Consider the following 22,165-nt stretch of genomic DNA (forward strand, 5'->3'; position numbering starts at 1 on the left):
CATGGTTCAGCCAGGCACGTGGCAGTAAAAACACACCGAGAAAGGGCTTGCAGGAGATGCCACAGCAAAGCTAAGCCATAGGGTAAAGGTCCTGGGATTCACAGATTAATTCTGACAAGGGCTCCACCCGCGGAGAGCACCCCGGTATGGCAGGTAGGACCTGGAAAGATCTTGGGGAGATGTGGAGGTGTGGGAATGTTCTGTAGTAAGAAGGTGAGAAGGTCAGCCAGGACACCTGGGTCCCCGGCCATCCTGAGGAGAGTAGTGACGTTCTGTCTTTCAACGACCCTGAAAAATTGCTCTTGCAGCAGCCATTAAGAAATTTTTAAACTTCAAAAGCACTCAGTTCACTCTAAAAAGGCCCAAATATCCACAGTGAGCTCTCCATCCACCCTAACCACCTACAACTCTCCTACCTCGACTTCTGCTCTCTTCATCACTACCTCAGGCACCTCGGAACTCATCACAGATTCCTCTATGTCGAATGTACTCTCGTCCACTGTGGCAACCACCAAAGCTGTAACACAAACCACAAGGACAACAGATGAGACCACCACCATGGACACCAACTACTTCCCGAATGACATGTTAAGGGCTAGCATGGATACCTACAGGGAAACCACAGACACCTCTCCAGCCACCCTCATCACCAACACCTCTCCCACTTCCACTTCCACTCTCCACACCACTACCACAGCTGCATCGGAACCCACCACGGACACCTCTCCAGCCACCCTCATCACCAACACCTCTCCCACTTCCACTTCAACACTCCACACCACTACCACAGCTGCCTCCGAATCCACCACGGACACCTCTCCAGCCACCCTCATCACCAACAACTCTCCCACGAAACAGTACACTGTATTAGTAACTACCACAACTGCATGGGAATCCACCGCGGACACCTCTCCTGCCACCCTCATCACCAACACCTCTCCCACTTCGATGTCCACTCTCCACACCACTACCACAGCTGCATCGGAATCCACCACGGACACCTCTCCAGCAACCCTCATCACCAACACCTCTCCCACTTCGACTTCTACACTACGCACCACTACCACAGCTGCATCCGAATCCACCACGGACACCTCTCCAGCCACCCTCATCACCAACACCTCTCCCACTTCCACTTCCACTCTCCACACCACTACCACATCTGCATTCGAATCCACCACGGACACCTCTCCAGCCACCCTCATCACCAACACCTCTCCCACTTCGACTCCCACTCTTCTCGTAACGACCACAGCTGTATCCGAACCCACCACGGACACCTCTCCAGCCACCCTGATCACCAACACCTCTCCCTCTTCCACTCCCACTCTCCACACAACTACTACAACTACAACTGAATCCACCACGGACACCTCTCCAGCCACACTCATCACCAACACCTCTCCAATTTCCACTCCAACTCTCCACACCACTACCACAGCGGCATCGGAATCCACTGCGGACACCTCTCCAGCCACCCTCATCACCAACACCTCTCCCACTTCCACTTCCACTCTCCACACCACTACCACAGCTACAACTAAATACACCACGGACACCTCTCAAGCCACCCTCATCACCAACACCTCTCCCACTTCCACTCAAACTCTCCACACCACTACCACAGCTGCATCCGAATCCACCACGGACACCTCTCCAGCCACCCTCATCACCAACACCTCTCCCACTTCCACTCACACTCTTCTCGTAACGACCACACCTGCATCCGATTCCACCACGGACACCTCTCCAGCCACCCTCAACACCAACACCTCACCCACTTCCACTCCCACTCTCCACACCACTACCACAGCAGCATCCGAGTACACCACGGACACCTCTCCAGCCACCCTCATCACCAACACCTCTCCCACTTCCACTCCCACTCTCCTCCTAACGACCACAGCTGTATCCGAATCCACCACGGACACCTCTCCAGCCACCCTCATCACCAACACCTCTCCCACTTCCACTCCCACTCTCCTCGTAACGACCACAGCTGCCTCCAAATCCACCACGGACACCTCTCCAGCCACCCTCATCACCAACACCTCTGAAACTTTCACTTCCACTCTCCACACCACTACCACAGCTGCATCCGAATCCACCACGGACAACTCTCCAGCCACCCTCATCACTAACACTCCCACTCTCCACACCACTACCACAGCTGCATCCGAATCCACCACGGACAACTCTCCAGCCACCCTCATCACTAACACTCCCACTCTCCACACCACTACCACAGCTGCATCCGAATCCACCACGGACACCTCTCCAGCCACCCTCATCACCAACACCTCTCCCTCTTCGACTCCCACTCTCCACACCACTACCACAGCTGCATCGGAATCCACCATGGACACCTCTCCAGCCACCCTCATCACCAACACCTCTCCCACTTTCACTTCTACACTACGCACCACTACCACAGCGGCATCCGAGTACACCGCGGACACCTCTCCAGCCACCCTCATCACCAACACCTCTCCCACTTCGACTCCCACTCTCCACACCACTACCACAGCTGCATACGAATCCAACACGGACACCTCTCCAGCCACCCTCATCACCAACACCTCTCCCACTTCCACTCCCACTCTCCTCGTAACGACCACAGCTGCCTCCGAATACACCACGGACACCTCTCCTGCCACCCTCATCACCAACACCTCTCCCACTTCGACTCCCACTCTCCACACCACTACCACAGCTGCATACGAATCCAACACGGACACCTCTCCAGCCACCCTCATCACCAACACCTCTCCCTCTTCAACTCCCACTCTCCACACCACTACCACAGCAGCATCCGAGTACATCACGGACACCTCTCCAGCCACCCTCATCACCAACACCTCTCCCACTTCGACTCACACTCTCCTCCTAACGACCACAGCTGCATCCGATTCCACCACGGACACCTCTCCAGCCACCCTCATCACCAACACCTCTCCCACTTCGACTCACACTCTACACACCACTGCCACAGCTACATCGGCATCCATCACGGACACCTCTCCAGCCACCCTCATCACCAACACCTCTCCCACTTCCACTCCCACTCTCCTCCTAACGACCACAGCTGCATTCGAATCCACCACGGACACCTCTCCAGCCACCCTCATCACCAACACCTCTCCCACTTCCACTTCCACTCTCCACACCACTACCACAGCTCTATCGGAACCCACCACGGACACCTCTCCAGCCACCCTCATCACCAACACCTCTCCCACTTCCACTTCCACTCTCCTCATAACTACCACGGGTGCCTTGGAATCCATCACGGACACCTCTCCAGCCACCCTCATCACCAACACCTCTCCCACTTCCACTCCCACTCTTCACACCACTACCACAGCTGCATCCGAATCCACCACAGACACCTCTCCAGCCACCCTCATCACCAACACCTCTCCCACTTCGACTCACACTCTCCACACCACTACCACAGCTGCATCCGAATCCACCACGGACACCTCTCCAGCCACCCTCATCACCAACACCTCTCCCACTTCGACTCACACTCTCCACACCACTACCACAGCTAAAACGGAATCCACCACGGACACCTCTCCAGCCACCCTCATCACCAACACCTCTCCCACTTCCACTTCTACACTACGCACCACTACCACAGCTACAACTGAATCCACCACGGGCACCTCTCCAGCCACCCTGATCACCAACACCTCTCCAACTTCGATTTCCACTCTCCACAACACTACCACAACTGCATCGGAATCTATCACGGACACCTCTCCAGCCACCCTCATCACCAACACCTCTCCCACTTCCACTCTCCACACCACTACCACAGCTGTATCGGAATCCACCACGGACACCTCTCCAGCCACCCTCATCACCAACACCTCTCCCACTTCGACTTCTACACTACGCACCACTACCACAGCTGCATCCGAATCCACCACGGACACCTCTCCAGCCACCCTCATCACCAACACCTCTCCCACTTCGACTCCAAGTCTCCTCGTAACGAACACAGCTGTATCGAAATCCACCACGGACACCTCTCCAGCCACCCTCATCACCAACACCTCTCCCACTTCCACTCCCACTCTCCACACCACTACCACAGCTGTATCGGAACCCACCACGGACACCTCTCCAGCCACCCTCATCACCAACACCTCTCCCACTTCCACTCCCACTCTCCACACCACTACCACAGCTGTAACGGAACCCACCACGGACACCTCTCCAGCCACCCTCATCACCAACACCTCTCCCACTTCGACTCCCACTCTCCACACCACTACCACAGCTGTAACGGAACCCACCACGGACACCTCTCCAGCCACCCTCATCACCAACACCTCTCCCACTTCAACTCACATTCTCCACACCACTACCACAGCTGCATCGGAATACACCACGGACACCTCTCCAGCCACACTCATCACCAACACCTCTCCCACTTCGACTCACACTCTCCTTGTAACGACCACAGCTGCATCGGAACCCACCACGGACACCTCTCCTGCCACCCTCATCACCAACACCTCTCCCCCTTCGACTCCCACTCTCCTTGTAACGACCACAGCTGCATCCGAATCCACCACGGACTCCTCTCCAGCAAACCTCATCACCAACACCTCTCCCACTTCACCTTCTACTCTCCACACCACTACCACAGCTGCATCCGAATCCACCACGGACACCTCTCCAGCCACCCTCATCACCAACACCTCTCCCACTTCGACTCACATTCTCCACACCACTACCACAGCTGCATCCGAATCCACCACGGACACCTCTCCAGCAACCCTCATCACCAACACCTCTCCCACTTCCACTCCCACTCTCCACACCACTACCACAGCTGCATCCGAATCCACCACGGACACCTCTCCAGCCACCCTCATCACCAACACCTCTCCCACTTCGACTTCTACACTACGTGCCACTACCACAGCTGCATCCGAATCCACCACGGACACCTCTCCAGCCACCCTCATCAACAACAGCTCTCCCACTTCCACTCCCACTCTCCACACCACTACCACAGTTGCATCGGAATCCACCACGGACACCTCTCCAGCCACCCTCATCAACAACAGCTCTCCCACTTCGACTCACACTCTCCACACCACTACCACACCTGCCTTCGAATCCACCACGGACACCTCTCCAGCCACCCTTATCACCAACACCTCTCCCCCTTCGACTCCCACTCTCCTCCTAAAGACCACAGCTGCATCCGATTCCACCACGGACACCTCTCCAGCCACCCTCATCACCAACACCTCTCCCACTTCGACTCACACTCTCCACACCACTACCACACCTGCCTCCGAATCCACCACGGACACCTCTCCAGCCACCCTCATCATTAACACCTCTCCCACGTCGACTCCCAATCTCCTCGTAACGACCACAGCTGTATCGGAATCCACCACGGACACCTCTCCAGCCACCCTCATCACCAACACCTCTCCCACTACGATTTCTACACTACGTAGCACTACCACAGATGCATCCAAATCCACTACGGACAACTCTCCAGCAACCCTCATCACCAACACCTCTCCCACTTCCACTCCCACTCTCCACACCACTACCACACCTGCATCCGAATCCACCACGGACTCCTCTCCAGCCACCCTCATCACCAACACCTCTCCCACTTCGACTCCCACTCTCCTTGTAACGACCACAGCTGTATCGGAATCCACCACGGACACCTCTCCAGCCACCCTCATCACCAACAACTCTACCACTTCCACTCTCCACACCATTACCACACCTGCCTTCGAATCCACCACGGACACCTCTCCAGCCACCCTCATCACCAACACCTCTCCCACTTCCACTCCCACTCTCCACACCACTACCACAGCTGCATCCGAATCCACCACGGACACCTCTCCAGCCACCCTCATCACCAACACCTCTCCCACTTCGACTTCTACACTACGCACCACTACCACAGCTGCATCCGAATCCACCACGGACACCTCTCCAGCCACCCTCATCACCAACACCTCTCCCACTTCCACTCCCACTCTCCACACCACTACCACAGCAGCATCCGAGTACATCACGGACACCTCTCCAGCCACCCTCATCACCAACACCTCTCCCACTTCGACTTCTACACTACACACCACTACCACAGCTGCACCAGAATCCACCACGGACACCTCTCCAGCCACCCTCATCACCAACACCTCTCCCACTTCCTCTCCCACTCTCCTTCTAACAACAGTAGCTGCCTCCGAATCCACCACGGACACCTCTCCAGCCACCCTCATCACCAACACCTCTCCCAATTCCACTCTCCACACCACTACCACAGATGCCTCCGAATCCACCACGGACACCTCTCCAGCCACCCTCATCACCAACACCTCTCCCACTTCCACTTCCACTCTCCTCATAACTACCACGGGTGCCTTGGAATCCATCACGGAAACCTCTCCAGCCACCCTCATCACCAACACCTCTCCCACTTCCACTCCCACTCTTCACACCACTACCACAACTGCATCCGAATCCACCACAGACACCTCTCCAGCCACCCTCATCACCAACACCTCTCCCACTTCGACTCACACTCTCCACACCACTACCACAGCTGCATCCGAATCCACCACGGACACCTCTCCAGCCACCCTCATCACCAACACCTCTCCCACTTCGACTCACACTCTCCACACCACTACCACAGCTAAAACGGAATCCACCACGGACACCTCTCCAGCCACCCTCATCACCAACACCTCTCCCACTTCCACTTCTACACTAGGCACCACTACCACAGCTACAACTGAATCCACCACGGGCACCTCTCCAGCCACCCTGATCACCAACACCTCTCCAACTTCGATTTCCACTCTCCACAACACTACCACAACTGCATCGGAATCTATCACGGACACCTCTCCAGCCACCCTCATCACCAACACCTCTCCCACTTCGACTCACACTCTCCACACCACTACCACAGCTGTAACGGAACCCACCACGGACACCTCTCCAGCCACCCTCATCACCAACACCTCTCCCACTTCGACTCCCACTCTCCACACCACTACCACAGCTGTAACGGAACCCACCACGGACACCTCTCCAGCCACCCTCATCACCAACACCTCTCCCACTTCGACTCACATTCTCCACACCACTACCACAGCTGCATCGGAATACACCACGGACACCTCTCCAGCCACACTCATCACCAACACCTCTCCCACTTCGACTCACACTCTCCACACCACTACCACAGCTGTATCGGAACCCACCACGGACTCCTCTCCAGCAACCCTCATCACCAACACCTCTCCCACTTCACCTTCTAATCTCCACACCACTACCACAGCTGCATCCGAATCCACCACGGACACCTCTCCAGCCACCCTCATCACCAACACCTCTCCCACTTCGACTCACATTCTCCACACCACTCCCACAGCTGCATCTGAATCCACCACGGACACCTCTCCAGCAACCCTCATCACCAACACCTCTCCCACTTCCACTCCCACTCTCCACACCACTACCACAGTTGCATCGGAATCCACCACGGACACCTCTCCAGCCACCCTCATCACCAACACCTCTCCCACTTCGACTCCCACTCTCCACACCACTACCACAGTTGCATCGGAATCCACCACGGACACCTCTCCAGCCACCCTCATCAACAACAGCTCTCCCACTTCGACTCACATTCTCCACACCACTACCACAGCTGCATCCGAATCCACCACGGACACCTCTCCAGCCACCCTCATCACCAACACCTCTCCCACTTCGATGTCCACTCTCCACACCACTACCACAGCTGTATCGGAACCCACCACGGACACCTCTCCTGCCACCCTTATCACCAACACCTCTCCCCCTTCGACTCCCACTCTCCTCCTAAAGACCACAGCTGCATCCGATTCCACCACGGACACCTCTCCAGCCACCCTCATCACCAACACCTCTCCCACTTCGACTCACACTCTCCACACCACTACCACACCTGCCTCCGAATCCACCACGGACACCTCTCCAGCCACCCTCATCACCAACACCTCTCCCACGTCGACTCCCAATCTCCTCGTAACGACCACAGCTGTATCGGAATCCACCACGGACACCTCTCCAGCCACCCTCATCACCAACACCTCTCCCACTACGACTTCTACACTACGTAGCACTACCACAGATGCATCCAAATCCACCACGGACAACTCTCCAGCAACCCTCATCACCAACACCTCTCCCACTTCGACTCACACTCTCCACACCACTACCACACCTGCATCCGAATCCACCACGGACTCCTCTCCAGCCACCCTCATCACCAACACCTCTCCCACTTCGACTCCCACTCTCCTTGTAACGACCACAGCTGTATCGGAATCCACCACGGACACCTCTCCAGCCACCCTCATCACCAACAACTCTACCACTTCCACTCTCCACACCATTACCACACCTGCCTTCGAATCCACCACGGACACCTCTCCAGCCACCCTAATCACCAACACCTCTCCCACGTCCACTTCTACAATACGCACCACTACCACAGCTGCATCCGAATCCACCACGGACACCTCTCCAGCCACCCTCATCACCAACACCTCTCCCACTTCCACTCCCACTCTCCACACCACTACCACAGCTGCATCCGAATCCACCACGGACACCTCTCCAGGCACCCTCATCACCAACACCTCTCCCACTTCGACTCACACTCTCCACACCACTACCACAGCTCTATCGGAACCCACCACGGACACCTCTCCTGCCACCCTCATCACCAACACCTCTCCCCCTTCGACTCCCACTCTCCACACCACTACCACAGCTGCATCGGCATCCACCACGGACACCTCTCCAGCCACCCTCATCACCAACACCTCTCCCACTCCCACTCTCCACACCACTACCACAGCTGCATCCGAACCCACCACGGACAACTCTCCAGCCACCCTCATCACCAACACCTCTCCCACTTCGACTCACACTCTCAACATCACTACCACAGCTGCATCCGAATCCACCACGGACACCTCTCCAGCCACCCTCATCACCAACACCTCTCCCACTTCCACTCCCACTCTCCACACCACTACCACAGCTCTATCGGAACCCACCACGGACACCTCTCCTGCCACCCTCATCACCAACACCTCTCCCACTTCGACTCCCACTCTCCACACCACTACCACAGCTGTATTCGAACCCACCACGGACACCTCTCCAGCCACCCTCATCACCAACACCTCTCCCACTTCCACTCCCACTCTCCACACCACTACCACAGCTGCATCCGAATCCACCACGGACACCTCTCCAGCCACCCTCATCACCAACACCTCTCCCACTTCGACTTCTACACTACGCACCACTACCACAGCTGCATCCGAATCCACCACGGACACCTCTCCAGCCACCCTCATCACCAACACCTCTCCCACTTCCACTCCCACTCTCCACACCACTACCACAGCAGCATCCGAGTACATCACGGACACCTCTCCAGCCACCCTCATCACCAACACCTCTCCCACTTCGACTTCTACACTACACACCACTACCACAGCTGCACCAGAATCCACCACGGACACCTCTCCAGCCACCCTCATCACCAACACCTCTCCCACTTCCTCTCCCACTCTCCTTCTAACAACAGTAGCTGCCTCCGAATCCACCACGGACACCTCTCCAGCCACCCTCATCACCAACACCTCTCCCAATTCCACTCTCCACACCACTACCACAGATGCCTCCGATTCCACCACGGACACCTCTCCAGCCACCCTCATCACCAACACCTCTCCCACATTGACTCCCACTCTCATCGTAACGACCACAGCTGCATCCGATTCCACCACGGACACCTCTCCAGCCACCCTCATCACTAGCACTTCTCCCACTTCCACTTCTACACTACGCACCACTACCACAGCTGCATCCGAATCCTCCATGGACACCTCTCCAGCCAACCTCATCACCCACACCTCTCCCACTTCGACTCTCACTCTCCTTCTAAAAACAACATCTGCCTCCGAATACACCATGGACACCTCTCCTGTCACCCTCATCACCAACGCCTCTCCCACTTCCACTCTCCACACTACTACCACAGCTGCATCCGAATCCACCAGGGACACCTCTCCTGCCACCCTCATCACCAACACCTCTCCCACTTCCACTTCCTTTCTCCACACCACTACCACAGCTACCACTGAATCCACCACGGACAACTCTCCAGCCACCCTCATCACCAACACCTCTCCCACTTCCACTCCCACTCTCCACACCACTACCACACCTGCATCCGAATCCACCACGGACACATCTCCAGCCACCCTCATCACCAACACCTCTCCCACTTCGACTCCCACTCTCCTTGTAACGACCACAGCTGCATCCGAATGCACCACGGACACCTCTCCAGCCAACCTCATCACCAACACCTCTCCCACTTCCACTCTCCACACCACTACCACACCTGCCTTCGAATCCACCACGGACACCTCTCCAGCCACCCTAATCACCAACACCTCTCCCACGTCCACTTCTACAATATGCACCACTACCACAGCTGCATCCGAATCCACCACGGACACCTCTCCAGCCACCCTCATCACCAACACCTCTCCCACTTCCACTCCCACTCTCCACACCACTACCACAGCTGTATCGGAACCCACCACGGACACCTCTCCAGCCACCCTCATCACCAACACCTCTCCCACTACGACTTCTACACTACGTAGCACTACCACAGCTGCATCCAAATCCACCACGGACAACTCTCCAGCAACCCTCATCACCAACACCTCTCCCACTTCGACTCACACTCTCCACACCACTACCACAGCTACATCGGAATCCACCACGGACACATCTCCAGCCACCCTCATCACCAACACCTCTCCCACTTCGACTCCCACTCTCCTTGTAACGACCACAGCTGCATCGGAATCCACCACGGACACCTCTCCAGCCACCCTCATCACCAACACCGATCCCACTTCCACTCTCCACACCACTACCACACCTGCCTCCGAATCCACCACGGAAACCTCTTCAGCCACCCTCATCACCAACACCTCTCCCACTTCCACTTCCCCTCTCGTCATAACGACCACGGGTGCCTTGGAATCCACCACGGACAACTCTCCAGCCACCCTCATCACCAACACCTCTCCCACTTCCACTCTCCACACCATTACCACACCTGCCTTCGAATCCACCACGGACACCTCTCCAGCCACCCTCATCACCAACACCTCTCCCACGTCCACTTCTACAATACGCACCACTACCACAGCTGCATCCGAATCCACCACGGACACCTCTCCAGCCACCCTCATCACCAACACCTCTCCCACTTCGACTCCCACTCTCCACACCACTACCACAGTTGCATCCGAATCCACCACGGACACCTCTCCAGCCACCCTCATCACCAACACCTCTCCCACTTCGACTCACATTCTCCACACCACTCCCACAGCTGCATCTGAATCCACCACGGACACCTCTCCAGCAACCCTCATCACCAACACCTCTCCCACTTCCACTCCCACTCTCCACACCACTACCACAGTTGCATCGGAATCCACCACGGACACCTCTCCAGCCACCCTCATCAACAACAGCTCTCCCACTTCCACTCCCACTCTCCACACCACTACCACAGTTGCATCGGAATCCACCACGGACACCTCTCCAGCCACCCTCATCACCAACACCTCTCCCACTTCGACTCCCACTCTCCACACCACTACCACAGTTGCATCGGAATCCACCACGGACACCTCTCCAGCCACCCTCATCAACAACAGCTCTCCCACTTCGACTCACATTCTCCACACCACTACCACAGCTGCATCCGAATCCACCACGGACACCTCTCCAGCCACCCTCATCACCAACACCTCTCCCACTTCGAATTCCACTCTCCACACCACTACCACAGCTGTATCGGAACCCACCACGGACACCTCTCCTGCCACCCTTATCACCAACACCTCTCCCACTTCGACTCCCACTCTCCTCCTAAAGACCACAGCTGCATCCGATTCCACCACGGACACCTCTCCAGCCACCCTCATCACCAACACCTCTCCCACTTCGACTCACACTCTCCACACCACTACCACAGCTGCCTCCGAATCCACCACGGACACCTCTCCAGCCACCCTCATCACCAACACCTCTCCCACGTCGACTCCCAATCTCCTCGTAACGACCACAGCTGTATCGGAATCCACCACGGACACCTCTCCAGCCACCCTCATCACCAACACCTCTCCCACTACGACTTCTACACTACGTAGCACTACCACAGATGCATCCAAATCCACCACGGACAACTCTCCAGCAACCCTCATCACCAACACCTCTCCCACTTCCACTCCCACTCTCCACACCACTACCACACCTGCATCCGAATCCACCACGGACTCCTCTCCAGCCACCCTCATCACCAACACCTCTCCCACTTCGACTCCCACTCTCCTTGTAACGACCACAGCTGTATCGGAATCCACCACGGACACCTCTCCAGCCACCCTCATCACCAACAACTCTACCACTTCCACTCTCCACACCATTACCACACCTGCCTTCGAATCCACCACGGACACCTCTCCAGCCACCCTAATCACCAACACCTCTCCCACGTCCACTTCTACAATACGCACCACTACCACAGCTGCATCCGAATCCACCACGGACACCTCTCCAGCCACCCTCATCACCAACACCTCTCCCACTTCCACTCCCACTCTCCACACCACTACCACAGCTGCATCCGAATCCACCACGGACACCTCTCCAGGCACCCTCATCACCAACACCTCTCCCACTTCGACTCACACTCTCCACACCACTACCACAGCTCTATCGGAACCCACCACGGACACCTCTCCTGCCACCCTCATCACCAACACCTCTCCCCCTTCGACTCCCACTCTCCACACCACTACCACAGCTGCATCGGCATCCACCACGGACACCTCTCCAGCCACCCTCATCACCAACACCTCTCCCACTCCCACTCTCCACACCACTACCACAGCTGCATCCGAACCCACCACGGACAACTCTCCAGCCACCCTCATCACCAACACCTCTCCCACTTCGACTCACACTCTCAACATCACTACCACAGCTGCATCCGAATCCACCACGGACACCTCTCCAGCCACCCTCATCACCAACACCTCTCCCACTTCCACTCCCACTCTCCACACCACTACCACAGCTCTATCGGAACCCACCACGGACACCTCTCCTGCCACCCTCATCACCAACACCTCTCCCACTTCGACTCCCACTCTCCACACCACTACCACAGCTGTATTCGAACCCACCACGGACACCTCTCCAGCCACCCTCATCACCAACACCTCTCCCACTTCCACTCCCACTCTCCACACCACTACCACAGCTGCATCCGAATCCACCACGGACACCTCTCCAGCCACCCTCATCACCAACACCTCTCCCACTTCGACTTCTACACTACGCACCACTACCACAGCTGCATCCGAATCCACCACAGACAACTCTCCAGCCACCCTCATCACCAACACCTCTCCCACTTCCACTCCCACTCTCCACACCACTACCACAGCAGCATCCGAGTACATCACGGACACCTCTCCAGCCACCCTCATCACCAACACCTCTCCCACTTCGACTTCTACACTACACACCACTACCACAGCTGCACCAGAATCCACCACGGACACCTCTCCAGCCACCCTCATCACCAACACCTCTCCCACTTCCTCTCCCACTCTCCTTCTAACAACAGTAGCTGCCTCCGAATCCACCACGGACACCTCTCCAGCCACCCTCATCACCAACACCTCTCCCAATTCCACTCTCCACACCACTACCACAGATGCCTCCGAATCCACCACGGACACCTCTCCAGCCACCCTCATCACCAACACCTCTCCCACATTGACTCCCACTCTCATCGTAACGACCACAGCTGCATCCGATTCCACCACGGACACCTCTCCAGCCACCCTCATCACTAGCACTTCTCCCACTTCCACTTCTACACTACGCACCACTACCACAGCTGCATCCGAATCCTCCATGGACACCTCTCCAGCCAACCTCATCACCCACACCTCTCCCACTTCGACTCTCACTCTCCTTCTAAAAACAACATCTGCCTCCGAATACACCATGGACACCTCTCCTGTCACCCTCATCACCAACGCCTCTCCCACTTCCACTCTCCACACTACTACCACAGCTGCATCCGAATCCACCAGGGACACCTCTCCTGCCACCCTCATCACCAACACCTCTCCCACTTCCACTTCCTTTCTCCACACCACTACCACAGCTACCACTGAATCCACCACGGACAACTCTCCAGCCACCCTCATCACCAACACCTCTCCCACTTCCACTCCCACTCTCCACACCACTACCACACCTGCATCCGAATCCACCACGGACACATCTCCAGCCACCCTCATCACCAACACCTCTCCCACTTCGACTCCCACTCTCCTTGTAACGACCACAGCTGCATCCGAATGCACCACGGACACCTCTCCAGCCAACCTCATCACCAACACCTCTCCCACTTCCACTCTCCACACCACTACCACACCTGCCTTCGAATCCACCACGGACACCTCTCCAGCCACCCTAATCACCAACACCTCTCCCACGTCCACTTCTACAATATGCACCACTACCACAGCTGCATCCGAATCCACCACGGACACCTCTCCAGCCACCCTCATCACCAACACCTCTCCCACTTCCACTCCCACTCTCCACACCACTACCACAGCTGTATCGGAACCCACCACGGACACCTCTCCAGCCACCCTCATCACCAACACCTCTCCCACTACGACTTCTACACTACGTAGCACTACCACAGCTGCATCCAAATCCACCACGGACAACTCTCCAGCAACCCTCATCACCAACACCTCTCCCACTTCCACTCACACTCTCCACACCACTACCACAGCTACATCGGAATCCACCACGGACACCTCTCCAGCCACCCTCATCACCAACACCTCTCCCACTTCGACTCCCACTCTCCTTGTAACGACCACAGCTGCATCGGAATCCACCACGGACACCTCTCCAGCCACCCTCATCACCAACACCGATCCCACTTCCACTCTCCACACCACTACCACACCTGCCTCCGAATCCACCACGGAAACCTCTTCAGCCACCCTCATCACCAACACCTCTCCCACTTCCACTTCCCCTCTCGTCATAACGACCACGGGTGCCTTGGAATCCACCACGGACAACTCTCCAGCCACCCTCATCACCAACACCTCTCCCACTTCCACTCTCCACACCATTACCACACCTGCCTTCGAATCCACCACGGACACCTCTCCAGCCACCCTCATCACCAACACCTCTCCCACTTCGACTTCTACACTACACACCACTACCACAGCTGCACCAGAATCCACCACGGACACCTCTCCAGCCACCCTCATCACCAACACCTCTCCCACTTCCTCTCCCACTCTCCTTCTAACAACAGTAGCTGCCTCCGAATCCACCACGGACACCTCTCCAGCCACCCTCATCACCAACACCTCTCCCACATTGACTCCCACTCTCATCGTAACGACCACAGCTGCATCCGATTCCACCACGGACACCTCTCCAGCCACCCTCATCACCAACACTTCTCCCACTTCCACTTATACACTACGCACCACTACCACAGCTGCATCCGAATCCTCCATGGACACCTCTCCAGCCAACCTCATCACCCACACCTCTCCCACTTCGACTCTCACTCTCCTTCTAAAAACAACATCTGCCTCCGAATACACCATGGACACCTCTCCTGTCACCCTCATCACCAACGCCTCTCCCACTTCCACTCTCCACACCACTACCACAGCTGCATCCGAATCCACCAGGGACACCTCTCCTGCCACCCTCATCACCAACACCTCTCCCACTTCCACTTCCTTTCTCCACACCACTACCACAGCTACCACTGAATCCACCACGGACACCTCTCCAGCCACCCTCATCACTAGCATTTCTCACACTTCGATTTCCACTCTCCACACCACTACCACAGCTGCATCCGAATCCACCACGGACACATCTCCAGCCACCCTCATCACCAACACCTCTCCCACTTCGACTCCCACTCTCCTCGTAACGACCACAGCTGCATCGGAATCCACCACGGACACCTCTCCAGCCAACCTCATCATCAACACCTCGACCTCTTCCACTCTCCACACCACTACCACAGATGCCTTCGAATCCACCACGGACACCTCTCCTGCCACCCTCATCACCAACACCTCTCCCACTTCCACTTCGATTCTCGTCATAACGACCACGGGTGCCTTGGAATCCACCACGGAAACCTCCCCAGCCACCCTCATCACCAACACCTCTCCCACTTCGACTCACACTCTTCACACCACTACCACAGCTGCATCGGAATCCACCACGGACACCTCTTCAGCCACCCTCATCAACAACACCTCTCCCGCTACCACTCCCACTCTCATTCTAACAACAGCAGCTGCCTCCGAATACACCACGGACACCTCTCCAGCCACCCTCATCACCAACACCTCTCCCACTTCGACTCACACTCTCCTACTAACGACCACACCTGCATCCGAATCCACCACGGACACCTCTCCAGCCACCCTCATCAACAACACCTCTCCCACTTCCACTTCTACACTACGTACCAGTACCATAGCTGCATCTGAATCCTCCATGGACACCACTCCAGCCACCCTCATCACCAACACCTCTCCCACTTCGACTCTCACTCTCCTTCTAAAAACAACAGCTGCCTCCGAATACACCATGGACACCTCTCCTGCCACCCTCATCACCAACACTTCTCCCACTTCGACTCACACTCTCCACACCACTACCACACCTGCCTCCGAATCCACCAAGGACACCTCTCCAGCCACAGTCATCATTAACACCTCTCCCACGTCGACTCCCAATCTCCTCGTAACGACCACAGCTGTATCGGAATCCACCACGGACACCTCTCCAGCCACCCTCATCACCAACACCTCTCCCACTACGACTTCTACACTACGTAGCACTACCACAGCTGCATCCAAATCCACCACGGACAACTCTCCAGCAACCCTCATCACCAACACCTCTCCCACTTCCACTCCCACTCTCCACACCACTACCACACCTGCATCCGAATCCACCACGGACACGTCTCCAGCCACCCTCATCACCAACACCTCTCCCACTTCAACTTCCACTCTCCTTGTAACGACCACAGCTGCATCGGAATCCACCACGGACACCTCTCCTGTCACCCTCATCACCAACACCTATCCCACTTCCACTCTCCACACCATTATCACAGATGCCTCCGAATCCACCACGGACACCTCTCCAGCTACCGTAATCACCAACACCTCTCCCACTTCCACTTCCCCTCTCGTCATAACGACCACGGGTGCCTTGGAATCCACCACGGACAACTCTCCAGCCACCCTCATCACCAACACCTCTCCCACTTCGACTCACATTCTCCACATCACTACCACAGCTGTATCGGAATCCACCAAGGACACCTCTCCAGCCACCCTCATCAACAACACCTCTCCCACTTCCACTCCCACTCTCCACACAACTACCACAGCTGTATCCGAACCCACCACGGACACCTCTCCAGCCACCCTAATCACCAACACCTCTCCCACTTCCACTTCTACACTACGCACCACTACCACAGCTGCATCCGAATCCACCACGGACACCTCTCCAGCCACCCTCATCACCAACACCTCTCCCACTTCCACTTCTACACTACGCACCACTACCACAGCTGCATCCGAATCCTCCACGGACACCTCTCCAGCCACCCTCATCACCAACACCTCTCCCACTTCGACTCAAACTCTCCACACCACTACCACACCTGCCTCCGAATCCACCACGGACACCTCTCCAGCCACCCTCATCATTAACACCTCTCCGACTTCGACTCCCAATCTCCTCGTAACGACTACAGCTGCACCAGAATCCACCACGGACACCTCTCCAGCCACCCTCATCACCAACACCTCTCCGACTTCCTCTCCCACTCTCCTTCTAACAACAGTAGCTGCCTCCGAATCCACCACGGACACCTCTCCAGCCACCCTCATCACCAACACCTCTCCCACTTCCACTCTCCACACCACTACCACAGATGCCTCCGAATCCACCACGGACACCTCTCCAGCCACCCTCATCACCAACACCTCTCCCACATTGACTCCCACTCTCATCGTAACGACCACAGCTCCATCCGATTCCACCACGGACACCTCTCCAGCCACCCTCATCACCAACACTTCTCCCACTTCCACTTCTACACTACGCACCACTACCACAGCTGCATCCGAATCCACCACGGACACCTCTCCAGCCACCCTCATCACCAACACCTCTCCCACTTCGACTCTCACTCTCCTTCTAAAAACAACAGCTGCCTCCGAATACACCATGGACACCTCTCCTGCCACCCTCATCACCAACACCTCTCCCACTTCGACTCACACTCTCCACACCACTACCACAACTGCCTCCGAATCCACCAAGGACACCTCTCCAGCCACAGTCATCATTAACACCTCTCCCACGTCGAGTCCCAATCTCCTCGTAACGACCACAGCTGTATCGGAATCCACCACGGACACCTCTCCAGCCACCCTCATCACCAACACCTCTCCCACTACGACTTCTACACTACGTAGCACTACCACAGCTGCATCCAAATCCACCACGGACAACTCTCCAGCCACCCTCATCACCAACACCTCTCCCACTTCCACTCTCCACACCATTACCACACCTGCCTTCGAATCCACCACGGACACCTCTCCAGCCACCCTCATCACCAACACCTCTCCCACGTCCACTTCTACAATACGCACCACTACCACAGCTGCATCCGAATCCACCACGGACACCTCTCCAGCCACCCTCATCACCAACACCTCTCCCACTTCGACTCCCACTCTCCACACCACTACCACAGTTGCATCCGAACCCACCACGGACACCTCTCCAGCCACCCTCATCACCAACACCTCTCCCACTTCCACTCCCACTCTCCACACCACTACCACAGCTGCATCGGAATCCACCACGGACACGTCTCCAGCCACCCTCATCACCAACACCTCTCCCACTTCAACTCCCACTCTCCTCGTAACGACCACAGCTGCATCCGAATCCAACACGGACACCTCTCCAGCCACCCTCATCACCAACACCTCTCCCACTTCGACTCACACTCTCCACACCACTACCACACCTGCCTCCGAATCCACCACGGACACCTCTCCAGCCACCCTCATCATTAACACCTCTCCGACTTCGACTCCCTATCTCCTCGTAACGACTACAGCTGTATCGGAACCCACCACGGACACGTCTCCAGCCACCCTCATCACCAACACCTCTCCCACTTCGACTCACACTCTCCACACCACTACCACAACTGCATCGGAATCCACCACGGACACCTCTCCAGCCACCCTCATCACCAACACCTCTCCCACTTCTACTCACACTCTCCACACCACTACCACAGCTGCATCCGAATCCACCACGGACACCTCCCCAGCCACCCTCATCACCAACACCTCCCCCACTTCCACTCCCACTCTGCACACGACTACCACAGCTGTATCGGAACCAACCACGGACACCTCTCCAGCCACCCTCATCACCAACACCTCTCCCACTTCCACTTCCTTTCTCCACACCACTACCACAGCTACCACTGAATCCACCACGGACAACTCTCCAGCCACCCTCATCACTAGCATTTCTCCCACTTCGACTCCCACTCTCCATACCACTACCACAGATGCCTTCGAACCCACCACGGACACCTCTCCAGCCACCCTCATCACCAACACCTCTCCCACGTCCACTTCTACACTCCGCACCACAACCACAGCTGCATCCGAATCCACCATGGACAACTCCCCAGCCACCATCATCACCAACACCTCCCCCACTTCCACTCCCACTCTCCACACCACTACCACAGCTGCATCCGAATCCACCACGGACACCTCTCCAGCCACCCTCATCACCAACACCTCTCCCACTTCGACTCCCACTCTCCACACCACTACCGCAGCTGCATCCAAATCCACCACGAACACCTCTCCAGCCACCCTCATCACCAACACCTCTCCCACTTCGACTCACACTCTACACACCACTACCACAGCTGTAACGGAACCCACCACGGACACCTCTCCAGCCACCCTCATCACCAACACCTCTCCCACTTCGACTCCCACTCTCCACACCACTACCACAGCTAAAACGGAATCCACCACGGACACCTCTCCACCAACCCTCATCACCAACACCTCTCCCACTTCGACTTCAAGTCTTCTCGTAACGAACACAGCTGCCTCCGAATCCACCACGGACACCTCTCCAGCCACCCTCACCACCAACACCTCTCCCACTTCCACTCCCACTCTCGTCATAACGACCACGGATGCCTTGGAATCCACCACGGAAACCTCCCCAGCCACCCTCATCACCAACACCTCTCCCACTTCGACTCACACTCTCCACACCACTACCACAGCTGCATCCGAATCCACCACGAACACCTCTCCAGCCACCCTCACCACCAACACCTCTCCCACTTCCACTTCCACTCTCCTCATAACTACCACGGGTGCCTTGGAATCCATCACGGACACCTCTCCAGCCACCCTCATCACCAACACCTCTCCCACTTCCACTCCCACTCTCCACACCACTACCACAGCAGCATCCGAATCCACAACGGACACCTCTCCAGCCACCCTCATCACCAACACCTCTCCCACGTCCACTTCTACACTACGCACCACTACCACAGCTGCATCCGAATCCACCACGGACACCTCTCCAGCCACCCTCATCACCAACACCTCTCTCACTTCGATTTCCACTCTCCACACCACTACCACACCTGTATCGGAATCCACCACGGACACCTCTCCAGCCAACCTCATCACCAACACCTCTCCCACTTCGACTCACACTCTCAACACCAATACCACAGCCACAACGGAATACACCACGGACACCTCTCCAGCCACCCTCATCACCAACACCTCTCCCACTTCGACTCACACTCTCCACACCACTACCACAGCTAAAACGGAATCCACCACGGACAACTCTCCAGCCACCCTCATCACCAACACCTCTCCCACTTTGATGTCCACTCTCCACACCACTACCACAGCTAAAACGGAATCCACCACGGACAACTCTCCAGCCACCCTCATCATAAACACCTCTCCCACTTCGACTCACATTCTCCACAACACTACCACAGCTGTATCGGAATCCACCACGGACACCTCTCCAGCCACCCTCATCACCAACACCTCTCCCACTTCGACTCCCACTCTCCACACCACTACCACACCTGCCTCCGAATCCACCACGGACAACTCTCCAGCCACCCTCATCACCAACACCTCTCCCACTTCGACTCACATTCTCCTCGTAACGACCACAGCTGCATCCGAATCCACCACGGACACCTCTCCAGCCACCCTCATCACCAACACCTCTCCCATTTCCACTTCCACTCTATTCATAACGACCATGGGTGCCTTGGAATCCATCACGGACACCTCTCCAGCCACCCTCATCACCAACACCTCTCCCACTTCGAATTATACACTACGCAGCACTACAACAGCTGCAACCGAATCCACCACGGACACCTCTCCAGCCACCCTCATCACCAACACCTCTCCCACTTCGAACCTCCACACCACTACCACAGTTGCATCCGAATCCACCACGGACACCTCTCCAGCCACCCTCATCACCAACACCTCTCCCACTTCCACTTCAACTCTCGTCATAAATACCACACCTGCATTCGAATCCACCACGGACACCTCCCCAGCCACCCTAATCACCAACACCTCTCCCACTTCCACTCTCCACACCACTACCACAGCTGCATCCGAATCCACCACGGACACCTCTCCAGCCACCCTCATCACCAACACCTCTCCCACTTCGACTCCCAGTCTCCACACCACTACCACAGCTGTATCGGAACCCACCAGGGACACCTCTCCAGCCACCCTCATCACCAACACCTCTCCCACTTCCA

General features: G+C 56.5%; 1 protein-coding gene across 1 annotated transcript in view; it reads left to right on the top strand.

The window, feature by feature from the left end:
* The first annotated feature begins 10,041 nt into the window (after positions 1-10,041).
* The window catches only part of LOC138063887 (mucin-2-like), a 32,420-nt gene continuing 20,296 nt past the window's right edge, over positions 10,042-22,165 (top strand). Inside the window, exons 1-4 of the mRNA XM_068924001.1 lie at positions 10,042-10,113; positions 14,031-14,199; positions 16,184-17,092; positions 18,491-18,934. Of these exons, the coding sequence (XP_068780102.1) occupies positions 10,042-10,113; positions 14,031-14,199; positions 16,184-17,092; positions 18,491-18,934 (1,594 nt within the window). The remainder of the gene's footprint in view (positions 10,114-14,030; positions 14,200-16,183; positions 17,093-18,490; positions 18,935-22,165) is intronic.

This window comes from Struthio camelus, chromosome 37 (genome assembly GCF_040807025.1).
Source record: "Struthio camelus isolate bStrCam1 chromosome 37, bStrCam1.hap1, whole genome shotgun sequence".
Lineage (NCBI taxonomy): Eukaryota > Metazoa > Chordata > Aves > Struthioniformes > Struthionidae > Struthio > Struthio camelus.